The sequence below is a fragment of the Leptopilina heterotoma genome, unplaced genomic scaffold, assembly GCF_015476425.1.
Source record: "Leptopilina heterotoma isolate Lh14 unplaced genomic scaffold, ASM1547642v1 Lhet_121, whole genome shotgun sequence".
Classification (NCBI taxonomy): Eukaryota; Metazoa; Arthropoda; class Insecta; order Hymenoptera; family Figitidae; genus Leptopilina; species Leptopilina heterotoma.
Window position 1 is genome coordinate 191,660 of NW_025110839.1, and position 23,303 is coordinate 214,962.

Below are 23,303 nucleotides of genomic sequence, written 5' to 3' on the forward strand. Positions count from 1 at the left end.
TCAAAATTTTATTGTAAAGTATTTTTAATTCTTTTTGTTCAAAATTTTATTGAAAAGTATTTTCACTTCTTTTTGTTCAACATTTTATTAAAAAGTATTTTCAATTCTTTTTGTTCAACATTTTATTGAAAAGTATTTTTAATTCTTTTCGATTAAAATTATTGTTAATTGAAAATTATTTTGATTTTTTTTTATTTAAAATTCTATTAAAAAAAAAATCTGCCCGCCCTTCGGGCGGACACATTCTTATCCGCGCTTCCTACTTTATGTTTTATCAAACTTTTTTTCTTAAAGTTACTACTTACCTCCAAGAATGGATAAAAATTGATTGAAGTATGCCTTTCGATTTTGGAAATTTTCTTTTTTTGTGATAATGACTTTATCACATTTTCTAAAAGGAAGAAAAGTTTTAAACTTGAAGAAATTAAATATATTCATTCTTTAGTTCTTTTTCAATACCGGAAATTGTAAAGAGAACAAAAATTGTATATAGGTAGCTCATTGAAAAAAAATTACAGATGGATTTTCTTTTGGAAAAAATAAATAAATATTATCACTATTTGATAAATAATCCGGTTTACAAATTACGTAACAATAATAGTAATGTTTACGTGAAAAATATATAATTTAAAAAGTTTATACGTATTTAAAATTATGCAATATTATTTCATTCTATTATTTAGAGAAAAGAACAATAATCAATAATTATCAGCTTCATAAAATGTACAAATTTTTCCTCTTTTTTTAATTAGACAATTAATTAATTATAAAATTTAATAAATAAATAGATTTAAAAATTAGTATTTTATAATTTGTAATTTTGTCATAAACAATTATTTTTTTTAAATTTCATTGTACTTTGAACTCAATTTATTTTGAATTTAAATAAAAAATAGTAAAATTTAAAATTGAAAAAAAAAAATTGAAGACAAATTGCAAACAAAAATGATTAAATTAGATAAAAAAAAATATGTGTACAAAGTGAGAAATTTCAAATAAAAATAGTAAAATTAAAAATTGTCAAAAAAATTGAGGCGAAATTGAAAACAAAAATTGTTAAATTAGAAAAAAAGAATTTTGAATAAAAAATAATTTAATTGAAGAAAAATTTTACAAAAGAAACTTATATTTTAATTACTTTTAATTATTTTTATCACATTTCAATTATTTTTAATATTTCGCTTCCTCATAGAGGGAAGTTTAATTTATTTTTATTAATAATTTTTTTTATATTTTTATTAATTAATTTATTATTTTACAGTAGTTTTTATACAGTTTTTTTTACTACTTATACTGCGAAAAAAAAAGAAATAAGATTTGAATTCTCTCGTGTAAAAAGTGAAAATTTGCAAATGTTGGAAATAATCGTTTTTAATCAGGAAGAAAAGTGAAGCGAAAATTTATTCCTTATATCAAACAAGTTGAACTGTTGGTCAAAAGAGAACCAACAGTTATAAACTCGCTCTCGTGTAGTAATGATCAAAGACGAATAATTTTTATTGATCATTAAATCAACAATTTTTTGGTCAAATTGTGTTTTATTAAATTTTATATTTTTAAATGTTGTTTAAAAAGTTTCATCACATTGTAAATATTTATTTCTTTAGTATTTAAAATAAAATTTCTATTTTTGTCTTCAATTATATATTTTATACTATCTTTTATTTTCTCGCCCGATAAGACACGTGAGTTTCATTTTTATATATTTATAATAATTATCTTTCTTTTTATTTTTTAATTACACATGCTTACAATTTGATATTTTCTTTGTGAACCTCTTATTAATTGATTTAATATTATTATTACTTTTGCTCTTATTATTATTATTTTTTTTTATTCTCTTTATTTTTCATTCTTATTTATTATTTTGTATATTATTCATCTATTTATTATTTTATTTACTAATTTATTTATTTATTGTTTTAATCATTGCTTCATTTCATATTTTATTTACTATTTGTCTATTATCTTATTTATTATTTTATTCACTAATTTATTTATCATTTTATTTATTATTTATTTATTATTCTAATTATTATTATTATTATTATTATTATTATTATTATTATTATTATTATTATTATTATTATTATTATTATTATTATTATTATTATTATTATTATTATTATTATTATTATTATTATTATTATTATTATTATTATTACTTTTTATCAAAAAAATACAAAGAAATTGTAATTATCCGATTTTTGAATTATTTGTTTATATTTAACTTGGAAAATTAGTAATTGATTTTCCTCGATTCGATAAGAAATTTTCAAAAAGTTTATTTTAGTTGAAAATTTTCTCAATGAATAATTTTTATTGAAAAAAAAAAAAATTATTTTGAGGAAATAAATACGAACGCATAATAATTTCATTAGGTGTATATTCTAACGATCGACTATTCTAAATGTAAATTTATGCGGGAAGAAAAAAAATATGTTTTTCACACCGAAAATAATGTATTATTTTGACCAAACATAAAATTTTCTTGTTTCTAGAAATTAAAATTATTCTGAATTTATATTTGGATCTAAAACAAAAATAAAAACAAAACTACATTAAAAAAAATGTTATTCTTAATTTTTGACATTCAACAATTTTTAAAATGGTCAATAATAATTATAAATACTCACACATTGAAAATAAAACACACTATTCATCATCATATTTGCCTATTTGGAAATAATTGAAACTTGAAAACCCTGAATTTAAAGAAAAAATCCTTTAACAATCCAACAAAAGAGAGAAAAAAAAGTAATTTGTTATGTGAACAAATGTTGACATTTGGTTTAAAGAATTTTTCCAAGAAACATCACTTTTAGTGTTAATATTAAAAATAAGTATTGTTAGTTTATTGTTAAAGAAAAGTTATCAAAAATTTACATAGAAGATAAATTAATTATTATTAGAATTTATTAATTAAGTATTAATTATTTATTGTTAATCACAAATTGTTTATTATTAATTGATTAATTGTTAATGATTTATTGTTAATTAATTATTCATTGTTAATTACAAATTGTTTACTGTTAATTTATTAATTGTTAATTATTAATTAATTAATTGTAAATAAATAGTAATTAATAAATAAATATGCAAATAAATAAGTAAGTAAATAAATATGCAAAGAAATAAATGAGTAAATAAATAAGTAAATAATTAAATAAATAAAAAATGGTTTATTTTTAATTTTATTATTTATTTGTTTCAATGAATTATTTGTCTAAGGTGCGGATTTTATCATTTCTTTAAATACGATTTTTTTTATCAGGTAAAATATATCGATAACATAGTATCCCCTTGACCTCCAGTGGTACAAGTTCAGTAAATACATTAATGTCACATGCAAAGATTTTGTTATGTAGATTTTTCTTTGCATAAATAAAATTAAAAAAAAGGAGAATAATAATTACAAATTCACTACATTTCCTGATTTCATTTTATCTTTATAATTACCATTTTTTTATTTTAATTTAATATAAAAAAAAAATTTTTTTTAAACTGAAAAATTCAATAAAAAATAAAATTTAATTTTGTTTCTGTTAGTAGTTTTTAGTTCAAATTTGAAAACAAAAAAAATTTGTCTCAATTTTTTTTCTCTTTGCGGGGAAATATGAAAAAAGTTTCATTTTTTCTTTCATAAAAACAAAAAGTTTAAACCTAAAAATTCACTAAAAAATAAAATTCAATTTTCTTTCTATAGTAATTTTTAGTTCAAATTTGAAAAAAAATATTTGCTTTATTTTTTTCTGGGCAAATATAAAAAAAATTGAGTAAAAAATTTCATTTTTTTCATTTAATTTTTATTCAACAAAAGAAATATAAAATAAATTTTGAAAATTCAATTTTCTCTACAGTAGTTTTTAGAGTTCAAATTTGAAAAAAAAATATTTGCTTTTTTTTCTGGGTAAATATAAAAAAAATTTCATTTTATTTTATGTAAAATAAAATTGAATAAAAATTCAACAAAAAAAAATTTTTTTTAAAGGAAAAATTCAATAAAAAATAAAATTCAACACTAAAACATATTTTACTTGTGGAGCTTGGGTATTTTATTTTTGTTTTTTTTTTTAATGTTAATTGTCGAAAGTGCTCGAATACACTACTTTCACTTGAAATACATTCTTGGAAGATCAATAAATTTGTATTGATAAATATAATTACATGATTATTTTGTATTTTTATTTTTTTGCAAAAAACAAGAAACGATTAGAATCAACCACCCAAGAAGGAAAATATTTTCAAATTCAAAATAATGAATTATAATTATTAGAAAACAAAAATTTTGTCATTAAAAAATCGAAAATATGTAAACAATTCACTGATAGAAAATAATAATAAGAATGCACGATTTTATCTCGATTATAATAATACAAACTTGTCTGCCTAGCGTCTACAGTTTACATTGATTCAAGGTTTTTTGTTCCCTTCTTGTAATTTTTTTCTTTTTTTTTATTATTATTATTTAATTTAATCTCTTTAGTAGCATAAAAATGTTTATTTAATTATAAGTCGTAAAAATGTAGAAGAAAAAGAGAAATAAATAAAAGAATGCAACAAATTGACGACATAGTTTTTTTTTTGATAAATTCAGAATACGAAATCAAGTCAAATAACTTGACCTTTTCTTTAATGAAAAATGTATCACAAATTTTAGAATAATATTTACAATGTTTTGCGCTATTTTTGAATTGGAATTTATTAACAGTTTTAACGATGACATATTTGTATCAACCTTGATTTTTATTTTCAAATTTTTTTATAAACTTGAATGAATTTTAATTTATTGTTGAATTTTCACTTAATTAGAGAAAAAAAGCCAATAACATGAGAGAATAATCGTTTGACTTGCAAATATAACTCCACCTTTTTTTACTTCTTATTAAATGATAATTTTATAGACTCAATAAAAAAATGGAAATACATGCATTTTTTTCACTTGGTACAATAATCAATTTGATTGATTGCAATTAATAAATCAAATTTCTTCTGCTTATCAAAAAAAAAAAATTCTACACTTTTTTTAATTTATTATTTCATTTTTTATATTTATTGTATTTTTTAGATTAAAATTTTTTTTATTTCACTGCAATTTTTGATTATTTAGTAAACTTTTCAATTTTCTATTCTTTATTATTTTTTAATTTCCATTTCATTATTTTCTATTGTTTTCTTTTATTTATAATTAAATTCTCATTAAACTTATAGATAAATAGAAATAAATAATTATTTATTTCCTTTTTTTTGTAATAGTGCAAATAAAAAAGTAAAATACATTTATTTATTATTTTTATTAATTTTTATTTATTATTATTTGTTACTGAATATTTATTTGTCTATTTAATTCAATAATAATAAACGATAAATGATCTACGATAGCTTGATCCTTAAAAATTATTAAATTTTAACAAGAAAAAAAATGCGCTTATCTCAATTTGTGACAATAAAAAAAAATTTCCTTAAAAAACGTCTCATTTTTTTTCGGAACAATTGCAATGAATAACAGAGAAGTAAATTATGAAATAAGAAACTATGCAATTTGCAATTCTTCCAAATTGCCGTCACGTGCAACTATTTTGAAAGTCTAAAGCTCAAAACATCATCAAGAATGCTTCCTTTGTGCCCGTTCAAATTGAAATCTTATTCCAAGTTTAGTTTTCACACATTGCACTCAATCATAAAAACAAGAACGTGCAGAAAATTCCATTAATTTTACACTTTACAAGGTCTTATTTATTACATTTTTTCAATTGAATATTAATATTTTTATTTTTAATGTTCATATTATGTAAGATAGTAAAAATAATAGATAACAAATAATAAACAGAAAAAAATAATAGTTAAAAAAAATTATAGAAAGAAAAAAAAATAGGTAACAAAAATAATAGAAACAAAAAAAGGTATCAAAAAATAAAGAAACAAAAAAATAGGTAACAAAAATTATAGAAACAAAAAAAATAGGTTACAAAAATAATAAAAACAAAGCAAATAGGTAACAAAAATAATAGAAAAAAAGGTAACAAAAATTATAGAAACAAAAAAAGGTATCAAAAAATAAAGAAACAAAAAAATAGGTAACAAAAATTATAGAAACAAAAAAAATAGGTTACAAAAATAATAAAAACAAAGCAAATAGGTAACAAAAATAATAGAAAAAAAGGTAACAAAAATTATAGAAACAAAAAAAGGTATCAAAAAATAAAGAAACAAAAAAATAGGTAACAAAAATTATAGAAACAAAAAAAATAGGTTACAAAAATTATAGAAACAAAAGAAAATAGGTAACAAAAATAATATAAATAAAAAATAGGTAACAAAAATAATAGAAACAAAAAAATAGGTAACAAAAATAAAAATAGTAATTTATAAATAATAAAAATAAAAAAAAATAGGTAAAAAAATATATAGAAACAAAAAAATAATAACAAAAATAAAAATAGTAATAAAAATAAAAATAATAAAAGTAGTAATTAATAATAATAACATTAATTTACTTATTTGCATTTTTTGATCTACTAAAATAAAGCAATAACAATTCGAAATAATTTTTACCTTTTGTAAAGAAGTAAAAATAAGTATTTTTCTTTTCTTGCCAATTTTCAGAATGGAGTTAACAGTTCGTCTAGCAATGATAATATTAAAATTAATAACAAAAATATTACAGCCCATTTATTGGTTTGTCAATAGTCATCGACCGAAACAACTGCCAGCTATTAAGAATCCATTATTATTACTCAGTGCCAAGGAATTAGCAAAAAAAATTCGAAATCGAGAGGTTCATTTAAAAAAAAAACTATAATTAACTATTTGTAGTAAATATAAATCTATCAAAACACAGAGAAAAAAATTTAAAATAGATTTTAGAAAAATCAAAAATATAGATTTTTTTCTCCATTAATAAATTTTCGTACTTGAATACGAAGAATTCTATTATCTATGAAATTTTTAATTCAACATTTATTATTTGTGAAAATAATCTAATTTCTTTAGAACCATTTATTAAAATTTTTTTAAAAATCATTTAATTCATTGAAATTGAATTAAAAGTAGATAATTGAATTCCTGCACAAAGAATTTGATTATTTTTGAAATTTGAATCGTTTTAAAGAATTCAGTTATAATTGAAAAAATAATTGAATTCATTGGAGAAATTTTATTAAAATCGTACTAAAAATAATTGAATTTCTATGTAAAATAATTTTATTGTTTACGAAAATAATTGAATTCTAACTCTAAAATTTTATCAACATTTTTTAAAATATTTGAATTTTTTCGAAGAATATTATTAACATTTTTAAAAATAATTCAATTCTTGAATAAAAAATTTTATTATTTATAAAAATAATTGAATCGTTTTGAAGAATTCAATTAAAATTGTATTAAAAATAATTGAAATTTTTTGAAGAATTTTACTAAAATTGAAAAAATAATAGAATCCATTCGAGGAATTTTATTAAAATTATACTGAAAATAATTGAATTCCTGAGAAAAATAATTTTATTATTTATGAAAATAATTGAAATTTTTCCAAAATTTCCATTGAAATTGAATTGTAAACAGATAACTGAATTCCTGCGCAAAGAATTTTTATTATTTTTAAAAATAATTGAATCGCTTTGCAAAATTTAGTTAAAATTTTAACTAAATTCCTGCGAAAAAAAATTTTATTTATTTATTAATATATTAATTTTTTCAAATTTTGAAAAGCTGTAATTATTAAAAAATTGAATTTGATATTCGAAAATAAAAAAATTTGTAATTTGTAAACAAATATTATTGTAATTAATTAATTATTGATTATTGATTACAATTAATAATTAATTATTTATAGTGAAATGAATTATTGATTCTTAATTTGATGATAATTGAAAGATTTCAAGTGAGGCTGTGGTGAAAGCTTATATTGAACGTATAATTGCTGTGAATCCACAAATAAATGCTGTCATTGAAAATCGATTTAATGAAGCAACAAAGGAGGCAAAAATTTGTGACAATAATTTGGATTCTGGAGTGGTGAATATTCACACATTGGAGAGAGAGCAACCACTTTATGGTGTACCATTCTCTGTTAAAGAAGCCTGTGCACTCAAAGGTACGCTCTTAATTAATTAATTTAATTAATCAATTTAAAAAAAATGAATATTCAATTTATTTCTCTTTAAATTTAATTCATAAATTAGAAAAAAAATATTCACCCATATTTTTTAATTTTTTTAAACGTATACAGAAAAAACCATGTAACTTTTTTGTAATTAGTTTTTTTTTTAATTTTAAACAAAATAAATTATTTTTAATTTATTTTCAAATTTACAAAAAATACAAATTTTTTAAAATCTATCTTCTATATTTATTAATAATCGTTGTATTCCCGTAATCTGTTCGCAGTTTGAAATTAGTTGCTGTTTGATTTTTTGTTTCCCAACTTTTGAAATAATTTTCTTTTTTAAATGTTTTCAATTTTAAAATTAATGTAAGTACTGAAAATCATTGAATTCTTGCAAAGTATTTATCAAAAAATTTGAAAATAATTGAATTCATTTCAAGAATTTTGTCAACATTTTTTCAATTCTTTTAAACAATTTTATTAGAGTTTTTGTAAATAATTACATTTTTTTTTTAAGAATTTCATTAAATTTGTTAAAAATAATGTTACTTTTTAAAATAATTTTAATTGAAAATAATTGAAAATAATTTTAATTTACAAAGAATTTTATGAAAAACTTTTGAGAACAATTGAATTGTTTAGAAAAATTTTATCACAATTTTTAAAAATAATAAAAACTGTTAGAGAAATTTTATTAAAATTATCTTGAATATAATTGAATTTTCTCCTAGCAATTTCATTAAAATTGTATTAAAAATAATTGAATTTCTCAGAAGAATTTTATTATTTACAAAAATAATTGAATTGTTTCGAAAAATTTTTTAATCACAATTGTTAAAAATAATTGATTTTTTATTAAAACTCTTGAAAATAATTGAATTTAAATAATATTTTAAAATAAAATTGTATTCTTTTGAAAAATTTTATTAGAATTGGATTGAAAATAATTGAATTCCTTCGAAACATTTTATTTATGAAAATAATTGAATTCCTTTGAAGACTTTTATTATTTATGAAAATAATTGAATTCTTGCCAAGGTTTTTACAATTCATAAAAATAATTGAAATGTTTCAAAGAATTTTATCTGAATTTTTGAAAATAAATGAATTTTTTGAAGGAATTTTATTAAACATTTTGGAAATAATGATTTTTTTAAAAAGAATTTCATCAAAATTGTCGAAAATAATTGAATGTATAATTTATATTAAAATTGTTGAAAATAATTGAATTTAGTTAATATTTTTAAAAATAATTGTATTCTTTTGAGAAATTTTATTAAAATTGTATTGAAAATAATTGAATTGCCCAAAAAAATATTTACAAAAAAAACTAATTTTTTAAAAATTTATTTTGAAATTAAGGGTATTTGAACCATTATGACGTCACAATTTTAGAACACGTGCTTTGCACAAATTGTGACGTCATAATGGTTCAAATGCCCTTAACAAATAAATATCGTAATTTTTTCAATTTATATTTAAATTTAAAGAAAATACCACAATTTTTACGTAATTTATTTTTAAATTCAAAAAAATGTCATAATTTGTTTAATGTAATGATTATTTTTTAAATTTGTTTTTAAAAAAATTTCCAAAACCTGATTTTTACTTTAGAGACTGAAATAAAAGTCTTGATTCATAATTTGTCTTTTTCTTTATTTAAATAGAAAAAAAAATTATGGCATGATTTTTTTAAAAATTGATTTAAATTTAAAAAAAGTTATGGACATTATTTTCTTTAATTTGTTAAAAAAATTGGATATGATTTTTAGTAATTTATGTAAATTAATAAGAAAAAGTTCAAAATGATTTATTAAAATTAAGAAATGAATTAAAAAAATATTCTTTTACTTTTAAAAAATGAATTCAAAAAATTGTTAATCGTTTTTTAAAAATTAAAAAATGAATTAAAAAAAATTTTTTAATTTTTTAATTTCAATAATTTTTTTTAATGAAAAAAAATTGTTTTAAGAAGATTTCTTTTCTGTTTTGCAAGGTTGCAGTTTCACGGCATGCACACTTTCTCGTAAAGACGAGAAAGCACCTGAAGACGGTGAAGCAGTAAAATTAATGAAATTAGCGGGTGCAATTCCATTATGCGTGACAAATACTCCAGAAATGTGTTCTGGATTTGATTCATCGAATCTCATTCATGGCTCGACAAACAATCCCTATGATACTAGACGAATAGCTGGCGGTTCTTCCGGCGGTGAGGTAAATCTAAATGAAAGAAAAAAAATTATTTACAGTCAAAAATAATTTTTTAATTTATATTTACTTGAAAGGGTGCATTAGGAGGAGCTGGTGCAACTCCCCTAGGAATCGGTTCGGACATTGCCGGTTCAATAAGAGTTCCCTGTTTATTTAATGGACTTTTCGGTCACAAAGCTACCTCCGGTATTATTTTTTCTATTTAATCGTAAAAGAAAAATTCATTACAAAAAAAAATTCATTAAAAAAAGAAAAAAATTCATTCAAAAAATTCCCGAAAAAATGAAAAAATTCACTAAAAACATTTATAATAAAATTTACTAAATTTTTATTTATTTCATTCGACAATATTTATAACAAATATTTATAATATTGTCTTATTTATTGTCTAAGTAAATATTGTCATAGATAAAAATTATTTAAAAAGAATTCATCACAAAAAGAAAATTAATTTAAAAAAATAATAATTTAGTAAAAAGAAAATAATTTCTCAATTGAATCGTGAATTTCAAAAAAGAATTTTTAACTCTAAAAACCATAAGTTGAGTTCTTTTCGAAATTCACGATTCAATTTTCTTTTTATTTATTTTTATTTTATTCAACTTTTTACCAGGCGCTGTTTCTATTAGAGGTCATTATCCAATGTCGCCGTCTCCAATTTTTCAAAATTACTTATCAACTGGTCCAATGACAAGATACAGTGAAGATCTTCTAATTGCTATGAAAATATTGAGTAAAAATTACAAGGAAAATTTACGATTAGACGATCCAGTTGATATTAATAAATTGAAATTATTTTACATGGAAAAATTTCCCAATAGTCCCGGTGAAATACCAGTTACTCACGATATAAGAAATTCAATTAAAAAAGCTGTTAATTTCCTTAAAAAACGTGTTGCAAGTGTCGATAGTGTAAGTAAGAGACAAAAAAAGGGAAAAAAGTCAATTAAACGGAAAAAAATTAATTTATTAAACAACAAAAAATCTCTTATACAAATTAACACCTAATCTTCATTAATAATCGTTGTATTCCATTAATCTGTTCGCAGTTAAACTTTGTTTGAAAAAAAAGTAGTAGTTAAATTCTTCAAAGAATTTGAATTTTATCAAAAAAATTTCAAATAATTAAATTCGTTCAAAGACATTTATTATTTATGAAAATAATTGAATTCTTGCGAAGAATTTATCAAAATTTTGGAATGAAATTTAATTGGAAAAATTGGAAATTCTTTAATTTTTTGAAAAAAATTTAGGTTTTTTTTTATGAAAGCAATTGAAAAATAATTAATTGAAAATTATGAAAGTAATTGAATTATATAAAGAATTTATTCATTCAAATTAAACCTAAGGTTTGGATCGTACAGCTGGAAAGTGAAGACCAAAAGATGAAAGTCATGTCGGCAAAAAATAAATTGAAAGGCAGGAAAGAAATGATAGAGGAGGACAAAACGTGGAAAGAGAGGGTGATTTCAAGAAAACTAGATCAGAAAAAATGGGAAGAGAGGGTAAAAGGTAGTGAGGTTAAAAGGGGAAGAGATTGTTTGTGGGTTAATGGTAGTAAATGGGTGGTTTGTAAAGTGACTGGAGAAGTGGTGGAGGAAGAAAGGAGAAGAGAGAGAAATACATCGCAGGTAGGATACAGGAGAAGTAGAGAGCAGGTTTTTCGGCAGGAAGAAGGGGCAGTTGGGAGAGAACACAGAAAGCAGGAATAAAAGTGGGGTTCTGGAACGTAGGGGGAATTAAAAATAAAGATGAAGGATTTTGGAGAACTATAGAAAAATGGGATGTGCTGTTTCTTAGTGAGACGTGGGTAGAGAAGAAAGATTTTAAGAAAATTGAAAGAACATTGCCAAAAGGGTACAAATGGAAATTGCAAGAAGCGAAGAGAGATGGACAAAGAGGAAGAGGATCAGGAGGGATTATTTCAGGGGTAAGAAAAGAGATCAAGGAAGTAAGAAAAGAGGGTATGGTAGTGAACGACGATTGTATAGTAAGGAGTATTAAGAGAGGTAGGGGAACGCTAGATATTGTAGGAATTTATAGAAGAAGAGGCGATGAAAAGGGTTGGGAAATAATTAAAGATTGGATGCAAAAAGGAAAGGACAACAAGGTTATAATTGGGGGGGATTTAAATGCATGGACAGGAGAATTGGGGGGTGGTTTATGGGATGAAGAGATGGAGAAGTACATTAGAGTTTCCAAGCATAAGAAAGTGGATGAAGAGGGTAGAAGATTATTGGAATTGTTGGAGGAAGAAGGATGGTCCATTTGCAATGGGAATATGAGAGGAGACGAGGAAGGAAATTTTACTTACAGAGGAAAAGGAGAAACCACTATTGATTACGTGTTGACAGATGAGAGGGGAAGAGAGGAAATAATTAAAATGAAAGTAGGGAGAGAAATAGGGTCTGACCATTTTCCGTTGGTGGTAGAATTAAGGGACGGGAAAAAGAGACACAGAAATGGAAGCAGAGATCCAGAAATAGAGATAGATGTTGGGAAACGAAAGAAAATTAAAATGGGTAAATGGAACGCGGAGAGGTTAGCGGATTTCCAGGAAAGAATGCGGAGAGAAATGGAAGAATGGCAGGACGAAGAGAGTGTGGATAATAAAATACTAAAGTTAAAGGACAAGATTGAGAAAGTTAAAAAAGAAATGGGCAATGTAGAAGGGCAAGAACTGGGACACAGAAAGTGGTGGGATAGTGAATGTGAAGAAAGTAGGCAACGAATGAGAGGTTATATAAAAGAATGGAGGAACGGGGAAATTGAGAGGAAAGAGTATAATAGGAAACACAGGGAACACGAGAAATTACTAAAACAAAAAAGAGAAATGGAAAAGAAAAGATTCATGGAGGAAGTAGAGAAGGCGGTACAAGAAGGTAAAGAATGGGAGGTAGTAAATAGAGAAAGAAAGAGAGGGAAATCTATAAATGGTAAAATTAAAATAGAAGAGTGGACTACGTATTTTATGGACATGAGTGGGGGAACGAGTTACAGAATAAGAGGTGAAGGAAGAAGGATAGTGAGAGAGGATGATGTGGAAGACGTTTCAAGAGAAGAGGTAGAAGATGCGATTGATAGGCTGAAGAGGAATAAGGCGGTGGGTAAAGATGAAATGGAGGGAGAGGGTATTAAATATGGGGGTGAAAAGGTGAGAAGGGTGATATGGGAAATTGTCAACGAGGTATGGAAAGGAAATGGGTGGCCGGAGGAGTGGAAGACGGGCCTGATTGTGCCACTGGTTAAAAAAGGGGAGGGAGAGAAAATAGAGGAGTACAGAGGAATTACCTTAATGCCAGTGAGCTGTAAGGTATATGCGGAGGTACTTAGGAAAAGGTTGGAGAAAGAAGTTGAGGAAAATGGAGGTATCCCACACAATCAGGCTAGATTCAGAAAGGGTATGGGTACAATGGACCACATATACACCCTCAATTATTTAGTGAATAGGAACTTGAGAGAGAAAGGGGGTAAACTAATAGCCCTATTTGTAGATTTTAAGGCTGCATTCCCGTCTGTGAATAGAAAAATATTGTGGAAAGCACTTAAGGAAAAAGGAATAAAGGAAGGAATAGTGGAGAGGATAAAAGAAATGTACACGGATGTGAGGACGCAGGTCAAAATAGGAGAAACGATTGGGAAAGAGTTTTGGCTAGGTAGAGGCCTGATGCAGGGTTGCCCTCTAAGCCCTGTTCTCTTCAGTTTGTTGATGGCGGACTTGGAGGAAAAATTGAAAAGAAGAGGAAAAGGGGGGATAATATTAGGTAAAGGGAGAATTTATTCACTTGCCTACGCGGATGATGTGGTTTTGATGTCAGAGAATGAGTCAGGGATGCGTTTGTTGATTAAAGAATTTGAAAAATATGTGAGAGAGAAAGATTTGTGGATAAATGTGGAAAAAACTAAGGCGATGAGATTTATGAAGAAAAAAGATGGAAAAGAGAATGAATGGAGACTGAATGGAAGGGTGGCTGAGGAAGTGGATGAATTTTGTTATTTGGGTTTTTGGTTGCATTATGGTGGAGGGCATGAGTTGAATGTGAGAAGGAGAGTGGAAAGAGCGAATAAGATAATGGGTCAAGTATGGGGAATAGGGAAGAGAATGTTCAAAAACGACTGGAAAAAGAGATTGTGGTTGTATGATATGTTAGTATGGTCGGTGATGAGTTATGGCGTGGAAGTTTGGGGATGGATGGAAATGGAAAAAGTGGAAAGTATGCACGAGAAATTTTTGAGATGGGTTATGGGTGTGAGTAGATACTGTCCAGGGTACATGTTAAGAGAGGAAGTCGGAAGAGAGAAAATGGTGGTGAGGCAGAGAAGTAGAGCTTGGAGTTTTGAGGAAAAGCTAAGACAGGGTGGAGGGTGTAGTTGGACTCAAATGTGCGTGGGGCAAGTGAAAGAAAGGGAGCAAAAAGGAAGGAAAGAATTGTCAAGATGGGAAATTAAGAGAAGGGATGCAATTAAAGAAGGGATGAAAGGAGGTCGAAAATGGACGGAATTGAGAGAGGGGTGGAGGGAGAAAGAGAGGGAAGAGAGATGGGAAAGGATAAGAAACTCGAAATACAACAGATGGTATGGGATGGTAAGAGGAGGTGAAATACCTCAATACTTGAAGAGAGTAAGGAAAGAGGAGAGATGGAACAGGATAATAAGGTTTAGAATGGGAGAAGGAATGAATGAATGTAAATATTGGATGGATGAGAGTGAGAGACTGTGTAGGGTGTGTGGCTTTGAGTTGGAAGATTGGGAACATGTGTTGGATAGATGTGCAAGTCGTGGAGAAAATGAGAAAGGTGTGGATGAAAGGATAGGATGGATAATGGATGAGAATGGGCAAGGTGAGAAATGGATGTATGAGTTAGAACAAATGAGAAAATAGTAGGGTAAATTAAAGATAAAGAGGGTGGGAACGATGCTAAAATTAAAATTTTAATTTGACGAAGCCAAATGGAACGGGAAACGGAAGCCCGGCACTGGCGAATACTTAGGAAATAAGATTATTGTATTAGGATAAGTTAAGTTAAGAGATTGTATATTAGGTTAAGAATTTTTTGTATTATGGTTCCTCGAACCCTGCGAAATTAAGCAGGGAGAGTAAATAAAGATATATATTCATTCAAATTTTTCAAATAAACATTTGATTATTAAATTTTATTAAAACTTTTTGAATTTTTAGAAAATAATTAAATTTTTCTCAGAATTTTATTAAAATTTTTTTAAATAATTTAATTTATTCAAGGAATTTTATTAAAATATTGAGAACAAATTTAAATTCTTTCGAAGAATTTCTTTAATTTTTACAATATAATTCTTTCAAATAATTTCTTTAATTTAAAAAAATTTTTTAATATCATCGTTTTTGTTTTGCAATATTAATAATTTTACTATTAAATTCTATGAAAATTATTGATGAAAAATTACATAGATACTTTTAAACAGTTTTATTAGAGTTTTTCTAAATAATAAAATTCTTTGGAAATATTTCTTTAAATTTGTTGAAAATAACAATGTAGTTTTATTAAATAATTTTAATTGAAAATTCTGAAAATAATTGAAGAATTTTTTTCAACATTTTAAAATAATCGGGTCTGTTAATAATTATAATTAAAAATTTTTGTTTATTGAATTTTGTTAAAATTGTATTGAAAATAATTGAATTCCTGCAAAGAATTTTATTATTTATGAAAAATAATTGAAATCTTACGAAGAATTTAGTTAAAATTATATTAAAAATAATTTAAATCTTTAGAAGAATTTAATTAAAATTATATTAAAAATAATTTAAATCTTTAGAAGAATTTAATTAAAATTGAAAAAATAATTGAATTCATTGGAGGAATTTTATTAAAATTATACTGAAAAAAATAATTGAATTCCTGTGAAAAATAATTTTATTATTTACGAAAATAATTTAATTCCTGCGCAAAGAATTTTATTATTTATGAAAATAATTTAAATCTTGTCGAAGAATTTTATTAAAAAATTTTGAAAATAATAAACAATAAGAATTAATATTTTGCAGCCAAATATGAATGAATTAAAAGACGTTTACGAAATTTCGACAGCTATGTTTTTTTGCATGGCTGATATACCGAGAATTTTATTAAATCCAGATGATCCAAAAGTGAGTTTAATACACAATTGTTGCTCAATTGTTCTTTTAATTAAAAAAAATTTTTTCTTCTTGCTTCATTTCAGAATGAAAAAAATCCTTTTATTGAATTGGGAAAAGCACTTTTTGGATTTTCGCAACATACAAAAAATGCAATTTTGATGGGTATTTTTAAAGACACTAAAGGCTTTCTTTATGAATCTAGATTGGATTATTATCGAGAAAGAGCTGCTAAATTACAAACTGCTTTTGAGGTTTGTGTGAAAAATAATAATTGTTTTATTTTCATTGTTCAAAATTTACCAAAAGAGCGAAGATTTTTAGAAAAAGAAACAAACTTTTGGAAAATATTGGAAAAAACTTTTGCAAAGAAATACATACAACTTTCACTTATTTTTTTTTTGGATAAAATAAAATTTAAAAGAAAATTAAATGAAATTGAAACAAAAATTAAAAATAAAGTCTTCGTTTTTTCACTGATATAAAAAATCAAATTAAAATCAAATTGAACCGTAAAACAAAAATAAAGATTTTATTCTTTCTTTTTAATGAAATTAAAATGAAATCGAAAATAAAATTGAGATGAAATTTTACAAGAAGAATTCTTTCAAAGGAATTCTAAATTCTTCGTTTTAAGAAAACATTTCTTGATTGAATACATTTTTTTTCTGCAGAATATGCTTGGTACGAATGGAGTTTTGATAGTTCCAACTTATCCATCGCCAGCTTTACTTCGCAATCAGTCATTTTTGTATACTCCCGGAGGAAGTTATTGCATTTTGTTTAATATTTTCGGATTTCCTTCGACACAAGTTCCAATGGGTCTGAATGAACAAGGACTTCCAATTGGTTTTCAAGTAAATTTACTTTTCTTCTTTATCAAATTTTATTCATTACTAATCATAATTTTATTTCAATTTCATATTTAATCCTTTTTTTTCATTTCCATTTTTGGCCAATTAAGTCAATTTTTCCATTCATTTCCTTTTCTTCCATCACAATAAACTACTTTTTTCTATTTATAAAAATTAATCGACATGCTCCTAAAGAAAAAAAATCCAATTTCATAAAAAACTTAATTTCAATTTCAAATTTCCGTCACTAAAAAAAAAATTCCTCTAATTTATTCACAGCTAATTGCGAATAAAAATCAGGACAGATTATGTTTAGCAGTTGCTCAAGAATTAGAGAAAGAATTTGGCGGTTGGATTGCACCAAGTAGCAGGTGAAAAAAAATTATTTTACAGTAAAAATAAAAATAAGAACAAATTTTAATATATTTTTTTTATAAAAAAATAATTAAGACTTATTTAATAAAATATTACTTTAAGTAAAAATTATTTTCTTCTCAATTTTTCCCAAATTCCACATCCAATTTTAGATGAATAAAAAAGAAATTTCGTCTTTTTTTAAATTCTTGATATTTATTTGGAAATATCATCACATTCTATCGTCATTTTAAAGATAATAAGACTAAAAATAATTTCATTACGTAAATACCTTTTTTCTTGAAACTATCATACATTATAAACTTAAATATAGTGTATTTATCTTTCATAGACATTCGTTCGCATAAATATAATATATATTTTTTTTCAAAATACTTTTCAATAAATTCAGATGCAATTGCGACTGAAACTTATTTTTATAATGTACGAATCTTTTAAACTTTAACAATGTAAATAATATTCGAAAAATTAATCACAATATAAAAGAAATACTATTTTTTTATGAAATAAAGAAATACTATTTTTTTTTTTTGCAAAAAAGAAAGTCATCACTAACCAAAAAGAAATTCTCTTTCACAAAATTTGAATTATTATATCTAAACTTAAATATAAAATTAAATTTCCAATTTTTAAAGTGTCTAAAAAATAAAAATAAGTAACAAAAAGATACTTAATTTAAAAATTTGAATAAAAAAAAATATAAAATATTTTCCAATTGTCAAATTTGAAAAAAATGCGGAAAATAACTATAATAATTTTCTAGGAAAACGACATTTTTCCCCCAATGACGAATCATAATTTTATGCGCAAGAATATTGATTTGACAAATAATAAACTTGATGGAAAAATATGAATGAATATGCAAGTTCGAGAGAATATAAAAATAGGAAGGAATTTAATTATTATAGTCTCGTGAATTGATTTTAAAAATTGAAGAAGAAACCCTGATGAATATGAGTGGGATTTATTTTTTACGATCTCCTGGTATCACGTAAGGTTTACCGCCGTGACGTTCCCATTCACGATTAAATTCATGCTCCAAGATCTCAGCTCCACGTTTTCTTGTTAAACCAGTCTCGTCCAGACTCAGCTCGCACATTTGCATGTCGTCAATGCCTGCATTTGTCCGATAAACACAAAAGGTGTGAAAAAGATTAGTAAACACAATTTTCATTTCAACAATTATATCAAAAAAGGAGGGAAAATATCTTTCATTTAGAAAAAAAAACCAAAACAAAGCTAAATATTTACATCTTACTTTTTAATTCACAAAATATTGTTAAAATTATTCATTTATTCATTTATTTATTATTCATTTTTCTAAAAAAATAAAGAATTCATATTTTAGAAAAAGGAAAATGAAGAAGAATTAATTTTACGCCAAAAAGAAAATATGAAGTAGAATTAACTTTTTTCCAAAAAAATTAAAAAGAATTTTTTTTACAAAAAAACTAAAAAGAAAATGTGAAGTAGAATTAAATTTTCTATAACAAAAATTAAAAAGAATTTTTTGCTAAAAAGAAAAATTAAAGAAGAATTCATTCTTTACCATAAAAAAATATAAAGTAGAATTAATTTATTTCAAAAAAAATAAAATAAAATACAATTTTTTACAAAAAGAACGAGAAAGTAATTTTTTACCAAAAAAGAAAAATTGAAGAAGAATTAACTTTTTTCCAAAGAAAATAAAAAATCATTTTTTACACGAAAAAAGCAAAGAATTAATTTTTGACTAAAAAGAAAAGTTGAAAAAGAACAAAAATTTAAAAAAAAAAAAAAAAGAATAATTTTATATTAAAAACAGAGGAAAAAGAATTCATTCCTTACCAAAAAGAAAATAAGAAGTAGAATTAACTTTTTCTAAAAAAAAATAAAAAAAAACTTTCTGCTAAAAAGAAAAATTAATTCTTTACCAAAAAAGAAAAATTGAAGAAAAATTAATTCTTTACCAAAAAAGAAAAGTTGTAGAAGAATTAACTTTTTTCCAAAGAAAATAAAAAATAATTTTTTACACGAAAAAAGCAAAGAATTAATTTTTGACTAAAAAGAAAAATTGAAAAAGAACTTATTCATTACCAAAAAGAAAATATGAAGTAAAATTAACCTTTCTCCAAAAAAAGAAAAAAAAAATTTTTCCAAAAAAACAGAGAATTATTTTTTTTACTAAAAAAAAGGAAAAAGAATTAATTCTTTACCAAAAAAAAATATGAAATAGAATTAACTTTTTTCTCAAAAAATAAAAAAGTACTTTTTGATAAAAAGAAAAATTGAAGAAAAATTAATTATTTACCAAACAAGAGAACTTGAAGAAGAATTAACTTTTTCCAAAGAAAATAGAAAAGAATTTTTTTCAAAAAAAAAAAAACAATTAATTAATTTTTTACTAAAAAGAAAAATTTGAAGAATTCTTTCTTTTCCATCAAGAAAATATGAAGTAAAATTTACTTTTTTTCCAAAGAAAATAAAAAAGAATTTTTACCCAAAAAGAAAAATTAAAGATGAATTAATTCTTTATTAAAGAGAAAATATAAAGGAGAATTAACTTTTTTCTAAGGAAAATAAAAAAGTATTTTTTACAAAAAAACGAAGAAATAATTTTTTACCAAAAAAAAGAAAAATTGAAGAAGAATTAATTCTTTACCAAAAAGAAAATATCAAGTAGAATTAACTTCTTTCAAAAAAAATAAATAAATGAAACAGAATTTTTTTACAAAAAAAAAAACGAAAAAATAATTTTTTACTAAAAAGAAAAATTGAAGAATTAATTCTTTACCAAAAAAAATATGAAGAAGAACTTAACATTTTTCGAAAAAAATAAAAAAGAACGAAGAAACAATTTTTTATCAAAAAAAAGAAGCAGAAGAAAAATTAATTATTCAGATTTTTGAAACAATTTTTTCAATTTTAAAAAAAGAGTTAGAGTAGAAGTTCTAAAGAGAGAATAAAAAGAGAACATTCGTTGGGGGAAATTTGAGAAAAATGTAAATAATAAATTCACAACGGACCAGCAACTAAGAGAATTGGTGGTTTGTCAGGATGCAATTCCATCTGTCTTGCAACATATTGTCCATCAAAATGTGCATACCACCAGCCTCTTTTCCCTCCACTGTTTGGATTATCAGATTGTCCAGCTGCCGGAGGACGAACAAAAGGAATCCTGAAGAATCTTTGCGAAATTTCCAGTATCGGTTGTTTTAAAGGCGAGTGCGGTACCTTGGCTATTAAACAAACAAAAAAAGAACACACAATTTTCTATCATTCAATACGAAAAATTTTCAAAAATTTAAATTAAACATCATAATTATTTAATTTCATTATTTGGAGGTTTTAATATTTAATTCACGTTTTATTTGTAACTTTAGCAAATAATTTATTCTAACTAATCAACTAATTAATTGTTACTGTTAATTATTCAAAAAAAAAAAAAATTAATTAAATTCTTTGCAAGAATCGTATTATTATTATCATAAATAAAATAATTCTTCGTAGAAATTAAATTATTTTTTCTCAAAAAGTAAATAATTTTTATAAATAACAAAATTCTTCAGAGAAATTTACTTATTTTCAATACAATTTTAATGAAGCTTCTCGAAGAAATTCAATTATTTTTTTCAATTTTAAAAAAAATTCTTTGAAAGATTTAAATTATTATAAATACAATTTTAATTGAATTCTTCAAAATGATGCAATTATTTTTATAAATAATAAAATCTTTCGTTTAAGAATTCAATTATTTTTTTAAATTTTAATAAAATTCTTCGAATGATTTTAATTATTTCAAATAAAATTTTAACTAATTTCAATTATTTTCAAAAATATTAATAAGATTCTTCTAAAAAATTAGATTATTTACATAAATAATAAATCTTGAAATAAACACTTTATAGATAATAAAATTCTTTGTATAGGAATTCAATTATTTTTTTAAAAAATTATAATAAAAGTCTTAGAAAAAAATGCAATTATATTTTCAAAAATTTTGATAAAATTATAAAATAATTCAAAAAATTCAAGCAAAATTTCAATTATTTTCAAAACTAATAAAATTCTTCGCGCGGGAATTCAATTGTTTTCATTACAATACAATTTCTGTAAATAATTCAATTATATTTTTCAAAATTTTTGATAAAATTCTGGAGCAAGAATTCAATTATATTTTTATAAATATAATGAAATTATTCTTTGCACGAGTTCAATTATTTTTAATACAATTCTAATTAAATTACTAGAATGAATTAAATTATTTTTCAATTTTAATTAAATTCTTCAAAACAATTCAATTATTTTCATAAGTAATAAAAATTTTTGCGCTAGAATTCAATTATCTATTTTTAATTTAATTTCAATGAAAATTCTGGAAAAATTTAAATTATTTTCAGTACAATTTTTATTAAAATTTCGCTTGGAAGAATTCAATTATTTTTAAAAATTTGAAAGAATTTAATTATATTTACAAAAATTTCGATAAAATTATAAATCGAGAATTTCATTATTTTCATAAATAATAAAATTATTCTTTGCAGGAATTCAATTATTTTCAATACAATTTAAATAAAATTTCTCAAAAAAGAATTCAATTATTGTCAAAAAATTGTAATAAAATTCTTTGAAAGATTTAAATTATTTTTAATAGAATGTCAGTTAAATTTTTTAAAGGATTTCAATTATTTTCATCAATGAAAAAATTTTTTTTATAGAAATTCAATTATTTAAAAAATTGTTAATAAAATGTTTCGCAAGAATTCAATTATTCTTAATATAAATAATAAAATTTTGCGTAGAAATTCAATTATTTTCATACTTTTGATAAAGTTTTTCGCAAAAATTCAAGTATTTTCAATTTATTTCTATGAAAGTATTTCGAGAGAATTTTTTTTCTATTTAATAAAATCCTCCGCAATAAATAAAAAATTTTTAATAAAATTTTTCGTAGAAATTCATTTCCTATTTTTCATCACAATTTAAATGAAATTCCCCGAAAGAATTCAATTATTTTTAAAAGTTTCATTCAAATTCTTCGAAATAATTCAATTCTTTTTTTTTTTTTAATTTTAATAAAACTCTATTCCAGAATTAAATTATTTCAAATTCGTTCAAAATTATAAAAGTTACAAAAATTTACATAGTCCTACTTTTAACTAAATTTTTTATACTTTTTCGAATTAAAGTTTTTATTTAATATTTTTGTAAATAAATTTTTTTACTTAATCAGACTTCGCACTAATTAGTAAAAAAAGAAAGTAGCAAAAAGTAGCTTTAACCCTCCATCCGTCGCACCTTTTTTTGTAACGCGATCCGTCGCAGGTGAGGGAAATTCTCACCCTCATAAATTAGTCCAAACTTGTTCTAAAATGCCAAATTTTTTTTTGAATGTTCATTAGAATTTCTAAACAACCTATTGGCAGTAAAATTAACTTTTATTTCCTGTTAATTATTTAAATAAAAAATTAATGACAAATGAAATCGAGTATACGCGGTCAGTCGCATGGTGAGAAGTTCCCTCACTTCGCGTCAAAAATCCCCGACATTTGCTGCTTTCAAATTCAATAACAAAGAAATTAAAATATAAAAAAACACCAAAATTGTTTTAATGTAAAGAAGAAGAGTGCCGTAAAAGGTACTGAGAGTATGAAATTATAAT

At 23.0% G+C, this 23,303-nt stretch overlaps 2 protein-coding genes across 5 annotated transcripts in view; one reads left to right on the forward strand and one right to left on the reverse strand.

Annotated features, from left to right (window-relative positions):
• Positions 1-1,303: 1,303 nt before the first annotated feature.
• Positions 1,304-18,562, forward strand: LOC122511082 (fatty-acid amide hydrolase 2-A-like). Of its 3 annotated transcripts, XM_043626128.1 has the most exons (11): positions 1,307-1,685; positions 6,607-6,778; positions 7,876-8,095; positions 10,104-10,321; positions 10,393-10,504; positions 10,932-11,230; positions 16,344-16,445; positions 16,520-16,687; positions 17,108-17,290; positions 17,567-17,658; positions 18,426-18,562. In XM_043626128.1, exons 2-11 carry the CDS (start codon positions 6,608-6,610, stop codon positions 18,448-18,450), a joined length of 1,590 nt encoding a protein of 529 aa, XP_043482063.1. In that variant the 5' UTR covers positions 1,307-1,685; position 6,607; the 3' UTR covers positions 18,451-18,562. The 3 variants fall into 3 exon arrangements, with proteins under 3 accessions (XP_043482080.1, XP_043482063.1, XP_043482072.1); XM_043626137.1 differs by lacking the exon at positions 18,426-18,562 and having other exon boundaries at positions 1,309-1,685; positions 17,567-17,770; XM_043626145.1 differs by lacking the exons at positions 10,393-10,504; positions 10,932-11,230 and having other exon boundaries at positions 1,304-1,685.
• Positions 17,867-23,303, reverse strand: part of LOC122511067 (myosin heavy chain 95F) — a 63,985-nt gene continuing 58,548 nt past the window's right edge. For both annotated transcript variants that reach the window (XM_043626108.1, XM_043626117.1), the window contains 2 exons: positions 20,668-20,880; positions 17,867-18,778 (listed from right to left, as the gene is read on the reverse strand). In XM_043626108.1, the coding sequence (XP_043482043.1) occupies positions 18,627-18,778; positions 20,668-20,880 (365 nt within the window). In that variant the 3' untranslated portion in view covers positions 17,867-18,626. The remainder of the gene's footprint in view (positions 18,779-20,667; positions 20,881-23,303) is intronic.

What these genes read in the sequence shown, in the direction of transcription:
- LOC122511082 (XM_043626128.1), top strand. Translation starts at nt 6,608, where the DNA reads ATGGAGTTAACAGTTCGTCTAGCAATGATAATATTAAAATTAATAACA. An exon ending in AATTACAAACTGCTTTTGAG is followed by an intron (nt 16,688 to 17,107) that starts GTTTGTGTGAAA and finishes TTTTTTCTGCAG; the next exon opens with AATATGCTTGGTACGAATGG. An exon ending in GACTTCCAATTGGTTTTCAA is followed by an intron (nt 17,291 to 17,566) that starts GTAAATTTACTT and finishes ATTTATTCACAG; the next exon opens with CTAATTGCGAATAAAAATCA.